We start from the raw sequence: 25,134 nt of genomic DNA, 5'->3' as shown, positions 1-25,134 counted from the left end.
TGATTTAAAAAAAATTTGGATATATTAGAGGTTATGTTCATTTTCTTGTGACAGAAAGAATTTGACATAAATGACCAAGACTAGCATTTTCAAAACCACTGACACTGTTCAGCTCAGACAGAAAGGAGTGAAATCATGTGATCAAACATTAGAGAAAGAGTGTGGAGGTGTATTGGTCTAGTGCAGCGTAGCCTACCATTGCCCTTAAAAGGCAGTGAATTTGATTGGCTGTATGATCCAAACACACACACACACACACACACAGTGCTGGCCCTGTTTGCACGTGCTCAGATCTGTGCCGTTGTTTCTGTTTTAAGTGATTTTGAAGTTTCAAAGCACTTTGGGGGAATGAAGTGATTTATTTGCAGTTTGAAAGAGTGACTGTGCGAGCAGAGCATGCTGGGATATCTGCAGTATGAATGCTGCATGTTCACACATGTGAAATCTGGCGGGATTCAAGGGTTAATGAAGGTGTGGTTGGGGTCAGAAGTCAACTACATGGCTGCAGACCAGCTAATAGGAGGCTAATCGCTTTTGTCTAGCACTGTGTCAAAAACCACACACGAGGATTGTGAATGTTTGCACTGTCTCTTTCTCGTTGTGATGATGGATTGAGTTTTTCTGGCCTCCTGTTGTTTCTTTTGGGTCTGAAATTTTAGTGATGTCATTTAAAAACCACCAACACACACACATGCACAAACTTTACACACTGATGCTGGTCGTGAAGAGGATACTATGGATTATTTTCTTTTGTTTAAAGGGTCATATCATAAAAAAATGAAATTTTTCCCATGTAAAGCTTTTTTCACATAGCACGGCGAAGCTGCGCTTGAGCCGAACTGAAGCAATGCGTTGCGACAATTTCGCTGCAAACAACGCGGGCCGCTTACACTCTGATTCCGAGTCCAGTGTGAAAGAGGCATAAGAGTTTGATGTACTATGAAAACATACTGTAACTTTCTGAACTCCAAACTTCCTTCTAATTTGCGATCCAGATAAATTGAATCGAATAAGGAGAAAAAATAACAAATAGGAGAACTAAATATTTTAACATAAAAAAAAAAGTATTGTAGCATCGAGAAAAAAAAAATTCAGCTGTCAATCTTATATTAGCCGTGTGTGTGTTTGTCCTTTTTTAAATCTGACTTTAGTAGTCATTTTAGCTGACACTTTATCCAGAGCGACTAATAAATGAGGTACATAACAAAAGTGTTTGGAACTGACCTTCTTGTTCTGAACCGGTTACATTGACGGTTCTTGAATGTGCATTCTTCCGCTGATAAGGAAAGAACCTCGTGCAAAAATACTCTGTGTTTCCTACCTGTCAGCCGCCATTGAATCAACAATGCGAAACATACAGCATGACTAGTGTAGTCCACTTTACAAACAAATTACTCTTATGAGTCTGTTCTTTGGAGTTTACAGTGTGAAACGTACAGCGCGACCAGTGAAGTCTGATTCCCGAACAAATGACACCATGCAGCTGGGTGCAACTAGAGTAACGCCTTCCAAAACGTTCAGAAATCTAGGGATAACCATCGATAACAAACTAAATTTCATAGACCACATCTCAAGACCACAAGATCATGTAGATTTACATTCTACAATATCAGGAAGAAAAGACCCTTCCTCTCTGAACATGCCACACAACTGCTTGTCCAGTCACTTGTCATAACTAGACTGGACTACTGTAACGCTCTCATTGCAGGCCTCCCTGCATGTGCAATTAGACCCCTGCAAATGATCCAGAATGCAGCAGCACGTCTGGTCTTTAATGAACCAAAGAGACGACATGTTACACCACTCCTTGTCTTTCTCCACTGGCTGCCGGTTGATGCACGTATCAAATTCAAGTCTCTGATGCTGGCATACAGAACAGTCACTGGTCTGCTCCAGCATACCTAAAATCATTTCTGCAGAGCTACGCGCCCACTAGAAGCCTGTGGTTGGCTAAGGAACGTCGCCTTGTTGTACCAACACAAAGAGGCACCAAAACACTTTCCTTGACTTTCGGCTTCATCATACCACGTTGGTGGAATGACCTTCCCAACTCCATCCGTGAAGCTGACTCACTTTCTCATCTTCAAAAACGGCCAAAAACACATCTTTTCCTTGATGCACTTTAATCTGTTTTGAATGCTATTCTGATGCTAGTGAAACTTTGTAATACGGCACTTTTCATATCACTGTCTCCTTAAGATGATTCGCTTATGTTTTCCTCTTTTGTAAGTCACTTTGGATAAAAGCGTCTGCCAAATGAAGAAATGTAAATGTAAATGTTATGAGCAGTGTTGGGTAAGTTACTTAAAAATAGAAATCCAGTACAAATGAATAATTATTTCTCTAAAATTGTAATCAGATTACTTCACTAATTACTTAATTGAAAAAGTAATCACATTACTAATTATTTTACTTTTAAGTTACTTTCTAAAACACTTTTCCGCTCAACAGATTCAAAATAATGTCTATATTTCTTGTTCAATGTTACACACAAGTCTTGCACTCAGTACCTCACATTTCTCCTTCACAATGACTCGTTATGGGCTATAATTCATGTATTCTACATAAGTTATATATTAGAAATAAGCATAACCCTATAATGTACCTAAAAGTAATTAACTGAAAGTCAGTAACTGTAATCTGATTACAAGAATTTAAAATGTAATATATTACACTACTTTTTTGACTAACAATTAAATAGATAAAGTAACAAATTACTTTGTAATTGGATTACACCCAACACTGCTTATGAATCAGTTCATTTAAATCTTCAGTGTGAAACATACAGCGCATCCGGTGTAGTCCAACTGCCGAACAATAGACTCTTATGAGTCAGTTCTTTTGAATCTACAGCGAGAAACAAACAGTGCAATCAGTGCAGTCCGATTCCCGAACAAATGATTCTTATGAGTTGGTTCTTTTGAATATACAGCACAAATCATACAGCGCGAGTGGTGTAGTCTGATTCCCGAACAATAGACTCTTATGAGTCGGTTCTCTTGAGTCTACAGGGCGAAACATACAGTGTGATCAGTGCAGGCCGATTCCCGAACAAATGATTCTTATGAGTTGGTTCTTTTGAATATACAGCACAAATCATACAGCGAGAGTGGTGTAGTCAGATTCCTGTACGAATGACTCTTATGAGTCGATTCTTTTGAATCTACAGCCGAATCATACTGCATGACCAGTGTAGTCTGATTCCCGTACAAATTAAATCACCTTTTGAATTAAACCGCTCTGTTAAATGTTAAAATCATCTCATCATTTGGTACATAACTGCTGGGGGCAATAAATCCAGTGAGAATTGCATTTGTTATTTCCAAATATTTCTTCCTCAAAAAGAATCGTTCGGCTAATGGAATGCCTAATACATTCCTTAAGATTCCCATCCCTAATAACAAGCAATTTGTTATACAAAAGTCAATAATATCTGTAGTATCACACTGCCAAGTTGCAATAGTAGCTAAAAGACGAATGCAGACGGCAGAGACAAAGATTATAGAGAGAGAGAGAGTCAAAGTCCCAAAGCCACAATCTCAGCTGAATGAAAACCTCATGCCATTTCCTGTTTCTTTTTTTCTTGCTTTGTCTTCACACACACACACTCTTATGCTCTAACACACTAACTGAAAACCTACACGCCCTCTCTGGTTTAACTCCGGCCCCTCTCACTGTCTCTCTGGTACGCTGAACATGAGTGTGTGTGTGTGTGTGTTCAGTGAGCTGGTCAGTGAAAAACATGAGTCACAAGTTAAAGAAAAGGAGAAAAGCAGGAGCTCACGTGAGATTGTAAACTATCAGATCATTTGTGTTGGAGGAGCGTTGTGAAGTTTTACCTAGCGTTTTACCTTCTTAAAGGGACATCCAGCTTCTCGTCCTTCTACAACTCTTGCAGACGTGTGTGCAGGTAGAAGCTGACCGGAGGAAGAGAATCAAGGAGAAAGTGTGTGAGGAACTGATTTACAACACCATGTGTGTGTAAGTGTGTTGATGCATTCTTACGTTGTGTTAATTTTTGTCAAATTCTGCTTTTCTCTGTTTGAACATTTGTGTGTGATTTCCTATTACTATTGCTTATACTTAGGATAACTTACTCATTTACTTTACAAATAATTTTAACCTTTTGAGGATGTCTCTGAAAGTCCCGAAAAGGAGGTTTTGTCAGATTTAGCTCATATCTGGGGATAAATTTATCCTCAAAGTGTAACTAGGTTAATCCAAACACACACACCACCATCACTCGCAATCTACTGGGAAAAAGTGACATGCAGGTTAAAGATATGTAAAGTAAATTTAAGGTGTGTGTCTGTTCTGTTCAAGATTTACTACAAACACACGTTCACATAAATTGTGATTTAACTTCATAGAGCTCCGTTCTCAATTTCAATGCACCGCTTAAAGGGAAAGTTCATCCAAAATGAAAATTCTATCGTCATTTCCATGTACATTTAAAGAAGAAAGAGAGTCATTCAGGTGTGAAACAACATGAGGGTGAGTAAATGATTACAAAATACAAAAATTGGCAAGAGCTTTCTCAATATGCTCCAGTCTGATTGGCTGGCTTCTGGGAGTCAGGATGCACAGGTTTATATCTGGTATTACATTTAGAATGAGAAGTTCTTAGTAAGAACTAGTTGCATGATTTGACATATTTGTGAAGTTTTATGTTTTTTTTTTTTTAACTGTGTGAGGCTAGTTTCCTAACATCATCCTTTTCCAAAGTACACGGATGAGCCAAAACATTATGACCACCTGCCTAATATGCAGTTGGTCCTCCGAATACTGCCAAAACAGTGCCAATCTGCCGAGGCATGGACTCTACAAGACCCCTGAAGGTGTCCTGTGGTATCTGGCACCAAGACATTACCAGCAGATCCTCCAAGTCCTGTAAGTTGCGAGGTGGAGCCGCCATGGATTGGACTTGTTGGTCCAGCACATCCCACAGACGCTCAATCGGATTGAGATCGGGGGAATTTGGAGGCCAGGGCAACACCTTGAACTCTTCATCATGTTCCTCAAACCATTCCTGAACAATGTGTGCAGTGTGGCAGGCCGCATTATCCTGCTGAAAGAGGCCACTGCCATCAGGGAATACCATTGCCATGATGGGGTGTACCTGGTCTGTAACGATATTTAGGTAGGTGGCACGTGTCAAATTGACATCCACATGATTGGCCGGACTCTGTGTTTCCCAGCAGAACATTGCCCAGAGCATCACACTCTCTCCACTGGCTTGTCTTCTTCCCACAGTGCATCCTGGTGCTATCACTTCCCCAGATAAACGGCGCCCACTTACACAGCTGTCTACGTGATGTAGAAGAAAACGGGACTCATCGGACCATGCAACCTTCTTCTACTGCTCCAAGGTCCTGTTCTGACGCTCCCGTGCCCATTGTAGGTGCGATGAACAGGGGTCATCCTGGGCACTCTGACCGGTCTGCAACTAACGCAGCCCCATACGCAGCAGGATGCAATGCACTGTGTGTTGTGAAACATTCCTCCCATAACCATCATTAAAATTTTCAGTGACTTGTGCCACAGTAGACTTTCTGTCAGTTTGGACCAGACGGGATAGCCTTCGTTGCCCTCGCACATCGATGATCCTTGGGCGCCCAACACCCTGTCGCTGGTTTGTGGTTTGTCCCTCCTCGGACCACTGTCGGTAGGTACTCACCACTGCTGACCGGGAGCACCCCACAAGCCTTGCTGTTTCAGAGATGCTCTGACCCAGTCGTCTGGCCATAACAATTTGGCCCTTGTCAAAATCGCTCAGGTCTTCACTCCTGCCCATTTCTCCTGCATTCAACACGTTGACTATGAGAACTGATTGTTCACTTACCATCTAATCTACCCAGACCTTGACATGTGGCCTTGTTAGGAGATGATCAACGTTATTCACTTCACCTGTGTGTGGTCATAATTTTTTGGCTCATCGGTGTATGTGGTAACTGAGAGCATTTTCTAAACACTGGCATGGTGTTTTCAGTCAAGGAAAATGCCATGCTAGTGTGCATGAGAAGCATAAACTTAGTAAAATGAATACATTTTCAAACAAAAACTTAGAAACCTTGAAACAACTCAGAACACCCAAGAAACCACCTAGCAACACACTGGAAACCACTCAGAACACCCTAGAAACCACGTAGCAACACATAAGCAACCACCCAGAACACACTAGAAACCACCTAGCAACACCTTAGCAACCACCCAGAACAACCTAGAATCCACCTAGCAACATTTTAGCAACCAAACAGAACACCATAGGAACCTAGAAACCACCTAGCAACACCTTAGCAACCACACAGAACACCCTCAACATAGAAACCACCTTGAAAAACCTTAGCAACCACTCTGAACACCCTAGAAACCAACTAGCAACACCTTAGCAATTACTCGGAACACCATAGAAACCCCCAAGCAACACCTTAGCAACCACTAAGAACACCCTAGAGACCACCTAGCTACACACTAGCAACCACTCAGAACACCCTATAAACATAGAAACCACCTAGCAACACCTTAGCAACCACCCAGAACACCCTAGAAACCATCTAGCAACACCTTAGCAACCACCAAGGACACCCTTGAAACCAACTAGTTACACCTTAGCAACTACTCAGAACACCATAGAAACCCCATAGCAACACCTTATCAACCACCCAGAGCAACCTATAAATCACCTAGCAACATGTTAGCAACCACTCAGAACACCCTAGAAACCACCTAGCCACACACTAGCAACCACTCAGAACACCCTATAAACATAGAAACCACCTAGAAACACATTAGCAACCACCCAGAATACACTAGAAACAACATAGCAACACCTTAGCAACCACCCAGAACACCCTAGGACCCTAGAAACCACCTAGCAACACCTTAGCAACAACCCAGACCACTCAAGAAACTCCCTAGCAACACATTAGCAACCACCCAGAACACCCTAGAAACCGCTTAGAAACACCTTAGTAACCACCCAGAACATCCTAAAAAACTTGGAAATACCTAAGCAACCACTCAGACCATGCTAGATACCTAGAAACCACCAAGCATCACCTTAGCAATAACCCAGAGCACCCTAGAAACCCCCTAGCAACCACCCAGAACAACCTATAAACTACCTAGCAACACGTTAGCACCCACCCAGAACACCTTAGAAAGCTATAAACCACCTAGCAACACCTTAGCAACCACTCAAAACACCCTAGAAACCTAGAAATGCCCTGACAGAAATTTTGCTCAGGCAAGCACTTATATGCCCCCAAAAGTCCATTAATATCCACAGCACGAGTGTGTGTGTGTGTGTGTGTGAGAGAGAGAGAGAGAATTTATTTGTAGGGTTTTTTTCAGTATGTGTACGCAAGCATTTCAACCCATTTGAAAGAGAGAAAGGGAGCTGAATATTTGCACCATACAGGGAGTTTTTACTAGCCAGACTTGTGCCTATCAACACTAATTTGTCAGGAGTGAGAGTGAGAATTTTGCCAAACACACACACATATACACTTTGACCAAACCGAGCAATTTAATTTACAGCTTCATTTTAATCACGTGTGTAGTCGAGAGCGCAGCAGGCGTATGCCTTTTTAAGTTGTTTCATGTAAACAGATGCTTTGAACTGTTACTCTTGAACTCATATTTCACTCACAGAAAAGAACCGCAGCCTCGTTGCGAGATGAATTCCTTTTTTACAGCCTTCAGTGTTTGTAAGAGCTCTGTAATTATCAGCTTTTAGATGTTTTTACGATCCTTTTAGTGTTACATTTGTATATGATTTGTACATCTTTCACAAGACGTGCGACAAGATTTCTGCAGAACTGGAATGCCCATCAGTCACCAAGTTGTACGCAACCCCCAGTCTTTGCATGTTTGTAAAATACATTGGCTAATTTGTTTATGTCACCATAAAGAGTGCAGTATTCTCAACTCCATTTAACACATTTCCAATTTCCCATGTGTAGATTCATTCAACACAATTCTCCCCAAGATCAGTACATTCTGTCTGAGAATAGTCTGAAGGCTTTTTCAGGTCTGTTGATAATGTGTCTCCAGATTAAAAACTGGAAATAATTGGCCCTGATTATTGACTGTTTTTAAACAATCGGCTCATGTCTGATAATTCAGCTGATCGTTTTAATTGGTCGCTAATCACTATACTGTAGATGTTTGTCTGATAAAGTACATCGGTGCATCGCTAATCTTTTACTTTACTTGAACTTCGGGCTTTATTCTTTCATCCTTTTCTACCAAACTTTGTCTGAATTTCCCAGGAACACATGTTGATGTTTGACTAAATTGAGAGTATTCTGATTTGGTGTCCTGCATTGCTGTTCAGATGGTGTTCTTTGGCTCTGTTGTGTGTGTTTATGGCTGGGCAGAGCCCGTGTGTTTGGATAAGCGTGGGTCTGTCTGCAGTGTCAGCATAAACACAGCGTCAGGACTGTGTGTGTGTGTGTGTTATCTGTATCAGGCTTTGAGTTCAGAGACAATGTCGTAAAATGACTGTGTGCTTGTCAAGGTGGATCTACAGGGAGAAGATACTCTTTCTCTTTCTCTGTATCTACATGGTGTGTAGAAAAACATTCTTTGGATGTTTCATATGAGATGTGCATGTATGTGTGCATACTTTATGTGCTTGTGTGTGTATGCATGCATATATGTGTATGTGTTTGTCATAACCACTAAGAGAGCTCAATATAGGGTATTTAACATGTAATTTACAACTAATGCTGCTGCAAAAGGGATCAGACTGGAATTCTGTGAATTTGCTGAATGCATTCCTGCCAGACGGCATGCTGGTGAAGCTAACTGTAGGTCAGTAAAGTGTAATGTGACTGAATGCGTCAGGTCAAGTGATGCTTGTTTTTACTTTTTCTAGTGATGCATCATGGGAAATGTGTGTGTTTTTTTTTCTGTAGGGTTAGTGCAATTATAAGGGGCAGAGAGAGAAACTACATTGCAACAGTTTTGATACAAGAAACTTTGACTTTATAAGTGGAAAAAAAAATAAGAAGAAGTTTAGAGTATACACACTGACCTGATCTCGTAAACAATTATGTGACTTTGGCGACATTTTTGCAAAATGACATTATGTAGTTCATTACACGTATCATGGCAGTTCAAAAGTGAAATGTCCACTGTGATGCTTAAAGAGTGTTAAATGTTCTCCCAAGCAGATGAGGTTTTTAAGATTAATTCTCTACTGAGTTTTAAATCAACAAAGCCGACCTCCCTACCTTAAACCTAATAGTGTCATAAAAAGCAAATCTGAGATGAAAAACACAATTTCTGAAGCAACCACGACATTTTGTGGTGCTTCTATTAAACTGTCAGTTCAGGTGTCGACACGCATGCTCTTTAGGACTCGTACCCCGGTTTTTTGCATTGTAATTGCAACACTCTATCAGTTGAGCTACCGGCGCGCAATTTCATCACGCTCGAACAAGCTTGTAAATGTAATTGTTATGCATCAGCATTTTAAGTCATGCGCTATAGTAAAAGTGTTTAGATGTCATAAGATAGCGTTGTGTAAGGAACAGGGTGAAAATTCAATGTTTATGAACTAGGACTGGGTAAAAATATTGACATTCTGATGCATCACGATCTTCATTTGAACGATATCGATTCATCAATCCCAAGCAGTGGCGGTTCTAGCTTGTATGGCGCCCTGAGCGAAACCCGTTTCAACACGCCCCCAAAATTGGGGGGGTTGGTTGTATGGCGCCTTGGGTGAAACCTGCTTCAACACGCTCCCAAAGTTGTTGACCGGGGGGGGTGTCTGTGTGGGTGCCCTGGGCAACTGCACATGTCACCCATGCCTAAATCCGCTACTGATCCTAAGATCGATCTTTTGCTATATGGGCAACTCTCTACAATGCAAGTAAATCACTTGCATAAGAAATTTTGCGCTATGCAACTAAAAATATCTGTGATTAGCCACCAGCTGGCAATTGTTCAGATTTAACTCAGTGGTGATTGAGTAGGATAGTGAAGTTGTTCAGCAGCTAGATCCTTTCATTGCATGCTGAGAATTAAAGTTTGGTTTGACTCGTTCCGTGCAATGTGTGTCCAAAGACAATATCCACGCAATCCATTTGTCATTGAATAATGTCTCTTTTAATATCCCTTCTGTTCTTTACAGTCAGTTGTTGATCAAAAAAAAATAAAAAAAACATTAATTCTGATCACGAATAGCATGGATGAGGTAAAGAAGCCATTTAAGTCCTCTCTCATAAATATGCGCTCATTTACAGATGCTCTTTACAGAACTGCCAGTTTTCTTAAAGAGACAGTAACAATTTTTAGCACGTGTTCTACAAATGTATTTAAATACTTGTAAATGGTATCCATTATGCATTAAACAATAAACATGTAACAAAATATAATATATGCAATATAATATCTTATTTATTGATGGAATACATGGATTTGTACATTTTTATATAGCTAAAATGTTACCAAAATGCTGAAAAACAAATCAAATATAATTTGCGAAATATTATCGTAATGTACCTAGTTAGAAGGTCCTCTTTATAATCAACAGCATTAGCTGGGAGAGGATTTCTTTCATACTGTATGTATATTTTATAGACATTTTAAGACATTATAACTTAAATATACCCATATGAATCGAGAGCTTATAAATCCAAATTGAATCATGAAATCTGTATAAATAGCCAGCCCTACTCATGATTTGTGTAAAAGGGAATAAAATTGGTTGTTGTTGTTTTAGCACCTCTAGTGTTTATTTCACAAGGAAACTGCCGCGATATGTACAACGTGTCACATAAAAATCATTTAGCTAAAATGTAGGTATAGTAACTTTATTCTTTATTCTACCGAGTTGCAGTTTTCATGTTAGGGTCTAATATTAGCTTTGTAATGATAACAGCTGTGTCCCTTTTATGCTTTATCCACACACACACACACATCACCTGTTTCTGAGGATGAAACCATGATTTAATCTGAGGCCTTGTGTTTGTATCTGTTTTATGTGTCATTAAAACTATTATTCTGCTCTGGATTGTCTGTAATAACACAAGATAAGTTTTTAGATAAACTGTATGGAAGCCGTGGAGTGCCAATTAAAAAGAATGAAGAAATAAATGATCAGTCTATTAATTTTAAAATAAAAATGTGGATAAATAAACCAATTTATAAATGGACAAATAAATAGGCATGTTTAAATGTGTTTATTTAATTCACCCCAATTTGACAATTGCTTTTCTTTGTCTATTTGCCAATGGCTTTTCTCTTTACTATGGCTTTTCTTTATCCATTTGACAATCGAGTTTAAAAATGCCATTGGACAGCTGACATGTGGGAGCAACCCATGAACTTTCAACTCAATTTTAAGACACACACCCTCTCCCTACTTGAAAGAGATATAAGATGGTCTGTCATTGGACGGCTATTGATAGAGGTTTACGTGCACTATGAAGCTCGCGCAAATGAAACGGACACGAGGCGTATCAGAAGTTAATGGTCACTTGTCGCTGCTGCAGTTAAATGCCGAGTGTGGTCCACTCCGAACGTGAACAGTGGTACATGTCCAGGAAGGGAGCCAGTAACCGCGATGCAGACAACAGAACCGATCTCTGCCATTGACTGAAAGCACGCGGCCGCCATGCTCGCGCTCCACCTGCTGAAGATACCGAGCCAGATCGTGAACCTATCTGAAGCGAACGCTTCTCTGTGCTGCCTAAAACTGTCATATGGGGGTGAAGTTTATTTATTTCATGGCATTTTATGTTTAAAGTGAATTATCACCAGAAATACTCTCATGATTAGATTCTGTTGATCTCTGTCTGTTTGTCTGATAATCTCTCTGTAGTTTGTGCTGTACTGTGGTACTGTATTTTTTGGGGTGTTTCTTCAACTTTGGGCACTTTTAGCACTGTAGATTTACTGTCTTTTTTTTTTTTTTTTTTAAAGTCATGAAAATTCCCATCACAGTGTCATTTCCATCACATCTCAAATTCTGCATTGTATTTAATAGAATTCTGTGGTGGAAATGATGCTGATGAAAAATGTATTTTATATATATATATATATATATATATTAAATGTCTGACTCCTTTTTCTTGCTAAGGCATAGCTAACATTTCATGTATCCTAAATACACACAACTAAATAATATTTTCACACTTTTTGCATAATTTGGCAAAATTACAGTTTTATTGGAAATTACACCCAATAAAAATATTCTGCTTACAATTGCTATTTATCATTATTTTCCTTTGTTTTATTCAAACATCTCTTGTCTCATATTTCATCTCAAGCATGCTCTTCACTTACAATTTTGTCCACTTGGTTAACAAGTACACTAACTTATTTTGGGGAAAAAAAAACATAATTAGGGGCAAAATTGTTTGATATTTGGAAATGACGCCACAATTGTTGGATAGTCGTAATTTTTGAAAGATTGATAGAAATCATTTTTGCACATTAGATATTGAAATGGTTTGTTTATTTCACTCTTTGTTTAGATGATCATAGTTTTAAACATGCAATAATTTGTATTTTTATAATGGATTTTCATTGTTTAATTTTGAAAGTCTGGGTCTGGGACAAGGCTAAAAAAGTCAAATCTAGAAAAAACAGGCATTTATGTAATAAATGATGAAGCCCTGGTAAAAAGTTTCTAATTCAGTTTTAATGTGACCTTCATATAACAAAAAGACAAAAGTTGAAATCTGTTTCAATAAAAATCAATCCCTGGGACACGAAATTTCCCAGAGTTGATCATTTCTCACAGCAGTTGTGTGTATTTCATTCACCCCCCTCTCACTGGCTCTGTGTGTATTTTTGTCTGTACAGTTGTTGTTTGTATGAACAGAATGTCTGTGTTTGATCTCCAGGGTTTTGTCTGAGCGTTGTTTTCAGTCATTTTGTGTTTGGTGTGTGTGAGCTGAACTGCTCGTACAGATGTGACTGCAGGCAACTGGGCAGGTGCTATATTGAATGCTGTAAAGAAAACATAAAACTCAAATTCTGACTTGAGATGACCTCTGAAAATTTTTTGATTGACTAAATGTCAACAGGAAAAATGTGAAAAAATTTAAAGGGATAGTCCACCTAAAAATGTACATCATTTACTCACCCTCATGTTGTTCTAAACCCGTACGGTTTTCTTTTTCTGTGGAAAACAAAAGGAGATTTTTCACTGAATATCTGAACTGTTCTTATCCGTACAATAAAAGTGAATGGTGACTGATGCTGTTATTCTGCCTAACATCTACTTTTGTTTTCCATGGAAGAAAGTAAGTCATACGGGTTTAGAACACCATGAACGTGAGTAAAAAAATGACGGAATTTTATTTTTGGGGGGAACTATTCCTTTAAGGAGTGTGTGCCTTATGCTGGGAGTTTTAGATGGACAGGAGAATAAATGTCAAACAATTAAAGATTGTGCTGACCAAGACTAAACACTATTACACAACAAGAAACACAACTAATTATCACTCCTACACCTACACTAATGAAAGAGAGAGAAGGGAACAGTGGTTTCTTCTGTAAATACACACACAGGCGGGTCTTTCAGTGGGATATGAGACCTTATACTATCAATCTCTCATCACTTTCTGTCTTTGAAATGCCACGGTGGTTCTGAAGGTCAGCAAATGTGCAGTGTATGCATTTTCCTAGCCGTACTGGCCACACACATGCTTATATATACACACAACTCGTCTGAGCCATAGCCTAACGGGCTGCACTCATGACATATAATGCTGATGCATCACGGGTGACCCGAGTACGAGTCCTGACTCGTGAGGTCCTTTCCCATTCCCATTTCCTGTCACCTCTCCACTGTCCTCTCGCTAATAAAGCCAGAAAAGGCCAAAAAATAATTATAAAAAAAAAACAATATATATATGCAACTCAATTCCACAATCAGGGATGGGCCACAAGGAATTTAACGATTCCAGTTACGATTCCTTAACAGTTCCATTAACAATTCTTTTAGTACCTTTGAGGAAGAAATATTTGGAAATAAAACTGCAATTCTTATTGAATTTATTGCCCTCAGCAGCCTGTTACCAAGTGATTAGATAATTTCAGATTTTAACAGAACAGATTCTTGCAAAAGTTGTTTGTTTACATATACTTTTTAATTAAGATATTTTATTCATTCAATAATAATAAAAAAAAAAAATACCACTCATTACATCGAAACTCTTAATGTGTAAACTTTAACTACACAATGTCATATCAACAATCATCCTGTCAGTATACATAAAACAGTAACACTTCATTTTGAGTCGAAAATGATCCGGTTCAATACGTTTTTGATTCACTAAAAAGAACCGACTGATAAGAGTCATTAGTTCGGTAGCAAGCACTGTATGTTGCACACTGTAAATTCAAAAGAACCGGTTCATAAGAATCATTTGTTCAGGAATTGAACTACATTGGTCGCACTGTGTTTTGCGCTGTAGATTCAAAAGAACCGATTCATTGGAGTCATTCGTTCGGGAATCAGAATGCACTGGTCACGCTGTGTTTCATGCTGTAGATTCAAAAGAACTGGCTCATATGAATCATTTGTTCAGAAATCGTTCTACACTGGCCACGCTGTGTGTTTCACGCTGTAGATTCAAAAGAACCGACTCACTGGAGTCATTCGTCTGGGAATCAGAATGCACTGGTCGAGCTGTGTGTTTCATGCTGTAGATCCAAAAAGAACAGGCTCATAAGAATCATTTGTTCAGGAATCGGGCTACACTGGTCGTACTTTGTTTTGCGCTGTAGATTCAAAAGAACCGACTCAAAAGAGTAATTTGTTCAGGAATCTAACTACACTGGTCGCGCTGTGTGTTTCGTGCTGTAGATTCAAAAGAACTGATTCATTAGAGTCATTCATCCAGGAATCAGAATGCACTGGTCGCGCTGTGTGTTTCATGCTGTAGATTCAAAAGAACTGATTCATTAGAGTCATTCAATCAGAATGCACTGGTCGTGCTGTGTGTTTCATGCTGTAGATTCAATAGAACTGATTCATTAGAGTCATTCATCCAGAAATCAGAATGCACTGGTCACGCTGTGTGTTTCATGCTGTAGATTCAAAAGAACTGATTCATTAGAGTCATTCATCCAAGAATCAGAATGCACTGGTCACGCTGTGTGTTTCATGCTGTAGATTCAAAAGAACTGATTCATTAGAGTCATTCATCCTGGAATCAGAATGCACTGGTCACGCTGTGTGTTTCATGCTGTAGATTCAAAAGAACTGATTCATTAGAGTCATTCATTCGGGAATCAGAATGCACTGGTCACGATGTGTTTCGTACTGTAGTTTCAAAAGAACTGATTCATTAGAGTCATTCATCCAAGAATCAGAATGCACTGGTCACGCTGTGTGTTTCATGCTGTAGATTCAAAAGAACTGATTCATTAGAGTCATTCATCCTGGAATCAGAATGCACTGGTCACCCTGTGTGTTTCGTGCTGTAGATTCAAAAGAACTGATTCATTAGAGTCATTCATTCAGGATTCAGAATGCACTGGTCGCGCTGTGTTTCGTGCTGTAGATTCAAAAGAACTGATTCATTAGAGTCATTCATCCAGGAATCAGTATGCACTGGTCACGCTGTGTGTTTCATGCCGTAGATTCAAAAGAACTGATTCATTAGAGTCATTCATCCTGGAATCAGAATGCACTGGTCACGCTGTGTGTTTCATGTTGTAGATTCAAAAGAACTGATTCATTAGAGTCATTCATCCTGGAATCAGAATGCACTGGTCGCGCTGTGTGTTTCATGCTGTAGATTCAAAAGAACTGATTCATTAGAGTCATTCATCAAGGAATCAGTATGCACTGGTCGCACTGTGTGTTTCATGCTGTAGATTCAAAAGAACTGATTCATTAGAGTCATTCATCCAGGAATCAGTATGCACTGGTCGCGCTGTGTGTTTCATGCTGTAGATTCAAAAGAACTGATTCATTAGAGTCATTCATCCAAGAATCAGAATGCACTGGTCACGCTGTGTGTTTCATGCTGTAGATTCAAAAGAACTGATTCATTTGAGTCATTCATTCAGGAATCAGAATGCACTGGTCGCGCTGTGTTTCGTGCTGTAGATTCAAAAGAACTGATTCATTAGAGTCATTCATTCAGGATTCAGAATGCACTGGTCGCACTGTGTTTCGTGCTGTAGATTCAAAAGAACTGATTCATTAGAGTCATTCATCCAAGAATCAGTATGCACTGGTCACGCTGTGTGTTTCATGCCGTAGATTCAAAAGAACTGATTCATTAGAGTCATTCATCCTGGAATCAGAATGCACTGGTCACGCTGTGTGTTTCATGTTGTAGATTCAAAAGAACTGATTCATTAGAGTCATTCATCCTGGAATCAGAATGCACTGGTCGCGCTGTGTGTTTCATGCTGTAGATTCAAAAGAACTGATTCATTAGAGTCATTCATCAAGGAATCAGTATGCACTGGTCGCACTGTGTGTTTCATGCTGTAGATTCAAAAGAACTGATTCATTAGAGTCATTCATCCAGGAATCAGTATGCACTGGTCGCGCTGTGTGTTTCATGCTGTAGATTCAAAAGAACTGATTCATTAGAGTCATTCATCCAAGAATCAGAATGCACTGGTCACGCTGTGTGTTTCATGCTGTAGATTCAAAAGAACTGATTCATTAGAGTCATTCATTCAGGAATCAGAATGCACTGGTCGCGCTGTGTTTCGTGCTGTAGATTCAAAAGAACTGATTCATTAGAGTCATTCATTCAGGATTCAGAATGCACTGGTCGCACTGTGTTTCGTGCTGTAGATTCAAAAGAACTGATTCATTAGAGTCATTCATCCAAGAATCAGTATGCACTGGTCACGCTGTGTGTTTCATGCCGTAGATTCAAAAGAACTGATTCATTAGAGTCATTCATCCTGGAATCAGAATGCACTGGTCACGCTGTGTGTTTCATGTTGTAGATTCAAAAGAACTGATTCATTAGAGTCATTCATCCTGGAATCAGAATGCACTGGTCGCGCTGTGTGTTTCATGCTGTAGATTCAAAAGAACTGATTCATTAGAGTCATTCATCAAGGAATCAGTATGCACTGGTCGCACTGTGTGTTTCATGCTGTAGATTCAAAAGAACTGATTCATTAGAGTCATTCATCCAGGAATCAGTATGCACTGGTCGCGCTGTGTGTTTCATGCTGTAGATTCAAAAGAACTGATTCATTAGAGTCATTCATCCAAGAATCAGAATGCACTGGTCACGCTGTGTGTTTCATGCTGTAGATTCAAAAGAACTGATTCATTAGAGTCATTCATTCAGGAATCAGAATGCACTGGTCGCGCTGTGTTTCGTGCTGTAGATTCAAAAGAACTGATTCATTAGAGTCATTCATTCAGGATTCAGAATGCACTGGTTGCACTGTGTTTCGTGCTGTAGATTCAAAAGAACTGATTCATTAGAGTCATTCATCCAAGAATCAGAATGCACTGGTCATGCTGTGTGTTTCATGCTGTAGATTCAAAAGAACTGATTCATTAGAGTCATTCGTCCAAGAATCAGAATGCACTGGTCACGCTGTGTGTTTCATGCTGTAGATTCAAAAGAACTGATTCATTAGAGTCATTCATCCAAGAATCAGAATGCACTGGTCACGCTGTGTGTTTCATGCTGTAGATTCAAAAGAACTGATTCATTAGAGTCATTCATCCTGGAATCAGAATGCACTGGTCACGCTGTGTGTTTCATGCTGTAGATTCAAAAGAACTGATTCATTAGAGTCATTCATTCAGGAATCAGAATGCACTGGTCACGCTGTGTTTCGTGCTGTAGATTCAAAAGAACTGATTCATTAGAGTCATTCATTCAGGATTCAGAATGCACTGGTCGCACTGTGTTTCGTGCTGTAGATTCAAAAGAACTGATTCATTAGAGTCATTCATTCAGGAATCAGAATGCACTGGTCACGCTGTGTTTCGTGCTGTAGATTCAAAAGAACTGATTCATTAGAGTCATTCATCCTGGAATCAGAATGCACTGGTCACGCTGTGTGTTTCATGCTGTAGATTTTTTTTTTTTTAAAGGCTCATAAGAGTCATTTGTTTGGGATTTGGACTACTATGGTTGCGATGTGTGCTTCGGGCTGTAAATTCAACAGAACAAGCACATAAAACTCATTCGTTCAGGAATCAGACTACACCGGTCTCACTGTGTTTCACACTGCTGATTTAGTAGCGGTGTTACAGTGCTACTGAATGGTAGAACAGGAAACACTTTGAAAGTATTTTAGCATGGTGTTCCATCGAATGCTTGAAGAATGCACTTCTGAGAAACATTAACGGAACTCGGAGTCGTTCAAATCATTCAGTTCCGGTTCCGGTTCTAGATGAAATCATTTTGTTCTTCTGTTTTTTTTCAGCCACCTTTCATCTACAAACTACATGATTTGAGGTGTCATTCATGTCTGTAGCACAAAACATAGCAGTATAAGTTGCACACTAAAGCTCAATGCTTAGGGTTAGTTTGTTCAAATCCCTAATAGCCTTATCAAACACCACTTGTTTGCACAGAGATATTTTGAGTCATCGTCTCTCTGGTTTGGAGGAGTGTGTGATGTTACATGTGTGTGTTGTCTGAGATTTGGCTGGCATTCTGTTCACTGATGTTTATATTAGAATGACACGCACACACACACACACACACACACAGACACAGAGATTGCTGAAGTTATTAGTAGATGTCTTTATTTTAGCAGCGATGACTCCAGCTGTCCCAGAATTCCACATTTCAGTGAGTTAAGTGTGTTTCATGCTAGGATCAACGTTGCCATGTCCTTTTATTATAAGCAACTCTGGGCTTGTTTTTTTATATAGTAGCTTATAAATAAATATGCATATTTATATGCATAAAATACTCAATTCAATTTGATTGAAATTTGTCATACAACATTTTCAGTTATACAGGTGTTTTATATCACCACTGTAATTTGTTTAAAATATAGTTTGTTTTTTCTATCATCCATTTTGTCTTTTTTCCCGACTTCAGTGATGCATAAATGAAGACTTTTTTACTTTCCCCATAGATGTAAATGTACACTTGTGAGAGATTTATTCATTGATTTAGGTGACCAGTTTTATATGTAAAACATTTCAATTATTTTTGTAAGAATATGATTATTTAAAAGATATTGCACCAAGATGCAGCTTTGTTTAATGCCTGTTTATTCAAGTTTGTAATACAACAAATCAGAAAAACTCTGCCTGGAAGTACAAAATCTGGGTTTGTTAATTTGGGTGTATTTTATTGAGGCAAGTTGCCTATTTTAGCCTTGTTTTGTCAGACAAGGTTGCTTGTTTTTCCAAGCAAGATCTGGCAACACTGGTGTACAGCACATAATAGAGCTGCACTATGCCAGAGAAAACACACACACACACATGGTGTGGTGGAATGGTTTGATGACCGGAATATTCCTAAAAGCCCATGGCATTTAAACTCTGTATTAATAGACAAATTAACTCTGATCATGTTCATCATGTTTTGTAAAGATCCATTCTCTCTCTGTTTCTAACCTTCACTTTTTTCTTTCTGTGTTTTGCTTTGTTTAAAGCTGAAGTGTGTCATTTCTGAGCCACTAGTGTCAAACAGGTTTCCAGAACATTACCCCCATCTGACACTGGTCGAGAAACCAATAAACAAATAAATGAGCTGATGTTACTGACAGTTTTTGACATGCAGTATGTGATTAATATACAAAGCGTAGCTCAGATAATTTGGTCTTGGAAGAGTCTGATGAGAAAATTTGTTTGAGTTCATATTGCAGAAATTAAGCAATTAACCGTTTGAGATATTAAAGAGATTTCATTTTTTTTTTCTTTCCTATCAGTTATTCTCGTTTTGTCGTCATCTAACATTCTTTTCCATTCATTAAAAGTTTAGGAATATTCCGGGTTTAATACAAGTTCAAGCTCAATCGACAGCATTTCTGGCATAATGTTGATAACCACAAAAAATTATTTCGACTTGTCCCTCCAAATATCTGGGTTACAGTGAGGCACTTATAATGGAAGTCAATGGGGGCCAACCCGTAAACATTAAAATACTCACTGTTTTAAAAGTATAGCCACAAGACGTAAACAATATGTGTGTTAACATGATTTTAGTGTGATGAAATCACTGACTAACCTTTTCTGTGTAAAGATATATCCACATTTTATATCATAAATGTAAATGATATAACTTTGTTGTCATGATAACGAAACGGCATAAACCCTGTAATCCCACAAAAATGATGATTTAAACAACTTTACAGCTCAAATAATACATGAGTTTTAACAGAAGAATTAATGTAAGTGCTTTTATAAAATTATAAGCTTCATGTTTCTGCCTTTAAACCCTCCAAAAATTGGCCCCATTCACTTCCATTGTAAGTGCCTCACTGTTACCTCCATTTTTGTTTTTTAAAGAAAATTTTAAAGAAAATTTTTTTGTGGTAATCAATATTATGCCAATGTTCAGATAAACTTGTATTAAACCTGGAATGTCCCTTTAAGAATGTTTCATGAATTCACACACACATACCTGTATGTACACACAGTATATACATACAAATACACACACACATACACACACACACACACACACACACACACATTAATATGCACACACATGTGCCTTCAGTTACCCCCAATCAGTGCTCTGTAATTGCTCCAGGGGCATTACACACACACACACACACACACACACACACACACAGTGATTATTGTGTCAGTCTGTGATTTTACTCTGTAGTTTGACCTCCCCTAGAGACAGACAGAAACCTGCAGTGTGTGTGTGTGTGTGAGAGAGAGAGAGAGAGAGAGAGAGAGAGAGTTGGTAATAACTCAGCCAACAGTAACTGGCACCAGTAAGTGTTTCAGCCTCCATAAGGAGATGTATTGTCATAGTGTATATGTGTGTGTGTGTGTGTGTGTCCGCAGGCTGTTTCCAGACTCTCTAGAGCTCAACTGAAATCTGTTTTGGTACATTTGGTGCCATGTTTATTCAGAGTGGGTTTCAGATAAATGCTGTGTGTTACTGGAAGTGTGTTTCTTTGTGTGTGTGTGTGTGTGTGTGTGTCTGCACAAAATGTCTCTTTTTGATTGTCGTTGCCAGCCCTTTTCAGTGGTCCAAGCATTAAAGTTTTTATCCAGTTTTATTACTTCTCTGCCATAAAACAGTTTGGAAGTCAGACAATGTAAATATTAGAGGCCCCAAAGTTGGTAGAATGGTCCAAAATCACATCCACTACTCAGACAAGCGCACAGGCACAGGACCGACTCTAGGTGGCGCTATAAAGGCGAATTTACATGTTGTTCGATTTGCATGAAATTTAGCTTAGAGACACTCCTAACAAAACAAAATCAAAAAACATTTTGATTTGTCACCACATTTAGCAGATATGAGCCAATATTTTCCCTTTTAGGATCATGGGTAGTGAATTTCGCTACTCTGGTGCAGTTTTGGGCTGCTGCCCACAGTTTTTCACACTCAAATTTAAAAACTCACCATTCACACATACTGTGGACTAATTGCAAAAAATTGGTTTAATTTTTTTCAGACAAAAATAAAAATAAATCTAACTTTTTAAACATGTATTCTGGTTCTGTTCACTCTACCTCACTTTGAAAAGTCTTATTTTATTCCACTAGATGGCAGCAAGCACTATAAAAAATAAATAAATAAATAAATAAATTTCTCCATTACATTCCATCACAATATACAGATCTGAAATGTGGGTGGCGCTCTAACACATTTTAACCCTCACAGATGTGATCGTCCATAGACATTCAGTCTTATTTTCAGTTCATGCAACACCCTCATTATTTCATCGAATATCTCGATCTCTGAGTGGACTAGAAGCTCATTAGAAAGCTGAGATCTTCCCCTTCGCGATGATGTATAACATTTTATCATCAGTAGTCGATAACATATATTTCCGATGATTTGTTTATCATGATTTCCTGCTGGATGATATATTTTGTAAGCTCACATATCAGTAAACAATGGCTCATTTTTTAGAAAACGTAAAAAGCAGATATAAAGTTTTTAGCAGCAGTGATCGGCGCATAAAAGAGACATTTGTATTTGATGACTGACAGAAATCATATTTCACTTTGTGATTCTTTTTAAATCTTTCAAACTGTGGTATTAAGGAAACCAAATAAACTATACAGTCGCAATTCTGAGAACGAGAGCTTTTATTTGATATATGACTTGTCCATTTAGGTGCTATGTGGAGGACTTTTTTGTCATATAAATATTTCTACCCCATTACCTCTAGGGGGCGCTAATTTTCAACGTGAATGTTTTGATGTTTTGAGTAACAAATACTGAAGTAATGGTTATATCTGAAAAGTTCAGATTCTAAGCTTTCAAATGATACCTAATATGCCTGATTTATGTATACGGGAACTTTATCGTTTTAAACGTAAACATTTTTTACGGTATAGTGCCCCCCTTTGGACCCGCCAGCGTGTCCAACAGAGTTTAAGGGGTTAAACACAATTTTTCAGAAATTAAGTTGAAATAACATTGACCGACACTTTCAGCAGAATAATATTCCATTGATTAACAACTTTGGAGCTCACGGTAGGTCTGTCTTTTAAAGTGTATAAAAATATTGTTAAAAATAAGTGAAAATGGAATTGGATTTTTACTTGGGGAACCAGACTGTTGCGCTCTATTGGACACCAAGACAATGCGCTATAACTAAAGAAAATCCTCAAAACTGTGTCACCGTATTTACGGAAGATGAGATTTACCACCGAAACAACTTTATCCACTGCATCTACCGGATGTATTTTTGTCAAATTTGTCAGTTGTGGTCAGTTTCTCCCGATGATTGCTGCGTATGGATACAAATATTTTGCTTTTTGTTTCACTGTTTATACTACACAAAGGCATATTTGTGTGTGTGTGTGAGTTGGTTTTTGTGGTTTACGAGGGCATTTTTGTAGGTTACACACTAGTAATTTCAAGGGTATTATGTCCCTGTAATTCAAACAGCTTAAAAAACATACCAAAAGGTTTCTATGAGGGTTAGGTTTAGGGTTAGAGGATAGAATATACATGTATAGTTTGTACAGTATAAAAACCATTATGTCTATAGAGAGTCTTCAGAATGATAGGAGTGTGTGTGTTTGTGTGTATGTGTGTGTGTTTGTGTGTGTGTACAGGTTTGGGTGGTTTACGAGGACGTTTGTTAGGTTACAAACTGGTAATTACAAATAAATGTGGTTTATGAGGACATTTCTAGTGTCCCCATAATTCAAACCGCTTAAAAACATACTAAACGATGTTTTATTGAAAATGTAAAAATGCAGAAAGTTTTTTGTGAGGGTTAGGTTTAGGGGTAGGGGTAGGGTTAGGGGATAGAATCTATAGTTCATACAGTATAAAAATCATTATGTCTATGGAGAGTCTTCATAATGATAGCTGCACCGACATGTGTGTGTGTGTGTGTGTGTGTGTGTTGAACAGACTTGTGGTCACCAAACTCACCACATCATAAGCGGATGGAATGTTGTCTCTAATGCATTGTGAGTGAGTTTGTGTGTGTGTGTAAGGGGGTAGAAAGGTGATTTATGAGAATATAAGCATGATTTTTGGGAAATGACTGAATAATGTTTGATTGAATCCCTTTCTCTTTAGTTCCAAAGAAACTCCTTCAGGAATCAGTTTCCAGGCGCCCGTCGTTCCCCTCTCCCCCCTCTCTGCCTCATGACCCCAACGTGGTGGGAGACAGCGGCCCCCCTGACGGGACCCCGCCTTTGACTTCAGACACTGTGCCAGGTAAGATTTCAACTCCAGCTGAACTCTTGAAACAATATACTTTGGCCAAAAATCTGAAAAAAAAAACAAAAAAAGAAAGAAAGAAAGAAGAAGAAGAAGAAGAAGAAAAAAATGGACTAAATGCCCATAAATGCATTTCCTGTTAATCAAGAAAACATTTGTTATATGACAGATTTTAATGTGAGTTTGGTTATTTAATTTGTGCTGTCCAGATGACTGTTGGTGACTAATTTCTTCTATAGAATATGGTTCTCCAGAATATTCATTATGCCATTATTTAAAACATTTTGTTTAATATATTAAGAGCACACACCCAATGATAATGGGAGACAGATAGACATTTAATTAAATATTTATGTAAATCAGCCTATTTTTAAATAATTAAAAGCCCCAGGCATTTTAACTCTGTATTCATAGACACATAAACTCTGATCATGTTCATCATGTTTTGTAAAGATCTCATGGTTATTGGTTAATTCAGCTCAGCGCTGTTAAATAAACACCAGATGATCATGTGAATTTCACAGGGAGGTCGACACGAGGCCAGACTTTTGGTTTGTATTCAGAAGAACCGGATCAGTCTAAAGAACGAGAGAGAGACAGTGATCCAAACCCTACCGTCTCCACCGTAAGCAGACCAGCAATGGCTCTCATCAGCAGCGCACTAGCAGCATACACCTACATTACAGGTAACAATACAAATAACCGCTGTGCATCACTCATTTAAAAGAATGTTCTTAGGCTCATTGGACAACATCTGGGACATATTGTTGATTACAACAAAAAATGATTTTTACTCATCCCTGAAAAAACAAAAACAAACAGAACTCGCCTTTACAATAATGCATTTACCATTGAAATCTATTGAAAGTTCATCCGCCTAGAAAAGTAGTCCCATCACTACAAGGATTATTTAGACAATTTTACAGATCATATAACACACATTTTTGTACAGAAGGTTTTATATAAGTGCTCTAACAAAAATACAAGCTGCACATTTCAGCTTTTAAATCCTCCGGCACACTTGCCCCATTGACTTCCATTATACAGTGGCACTACTGTAAACACAATTTGTGCTTCTTTTTATTTTGTTTTTTTTTATTTATTTTTTTGCAAATTAAGGGACGAGTTAAAATGATTCAAAATGAGTGAAAAAAAATGCTTCAGCAAAAATACAAGCTGCACATTTCTACTTTTAAACCCTCCGACACACTTGCCCCATAGACTTCCATTATTGCATTACTGTAAAGACAATTTGTGCTTGTTTCTGCAAATTAACGGACAAGTTAAAATGATTTAAATTGAGTAAAAAAAAGAAAAGTGCTAT

The 25,134-nt window shown here is 38.4% G+C and overlaps 1 protein-coding gene across 3 annotated transcripts in view; it reads left to right on the top strand.

The window, feature by feature from the left end:
* LOC127409656 (protein eva-1 homolog A-like) overlaps positions 1-25,134 on the top strand; it is a 78,540-nt gene that overhangs the window by 30,751 nt on the left and 22,655 nt on the right. For 2 of the 3 annotated variants that reach the window (XM_051644371.1, XM_051644370.1), the window contains 2 exons: positions 23,667-23,807; positions 24,335-24,496. In XM_051644371.1, the coding sequence (XP_051500331.1) occupies positions 23,667-23,807; positions 24,335-24,496 (303 nt within the window). Of the gene's footprint in view, positions 1-3,696; positions 3,982-23,666; positions 23,808-24,334; positions 24,497-25,134 lie in introns of those variants that run through there. The other variant, XM_051644372.1, reaches the window with a different exon arrangement.

Source organism: Myxocyprinus asiaticus, chromosome 19, assembly GCF_019703515.2.
Source record: "Myxocyprinus asiaticus isolate MX2 ecotype Aquarium Trade chromosome 19, UBuf_Myxa_2, whole genome shotgun sequence".
In the NCBI taxonomy this organism is placed as follows: Eukaryota; Metazoa; Chordata; class Actinopteri; order Cypriniformes; family Catostomidae; genus Myxocyprinus; species Myxocyprinus asiaticus.
Note: the sequence above shows the minus strand (reverse complement) of the source record. Positions and strands in the feature narration are given on the sequence as shown.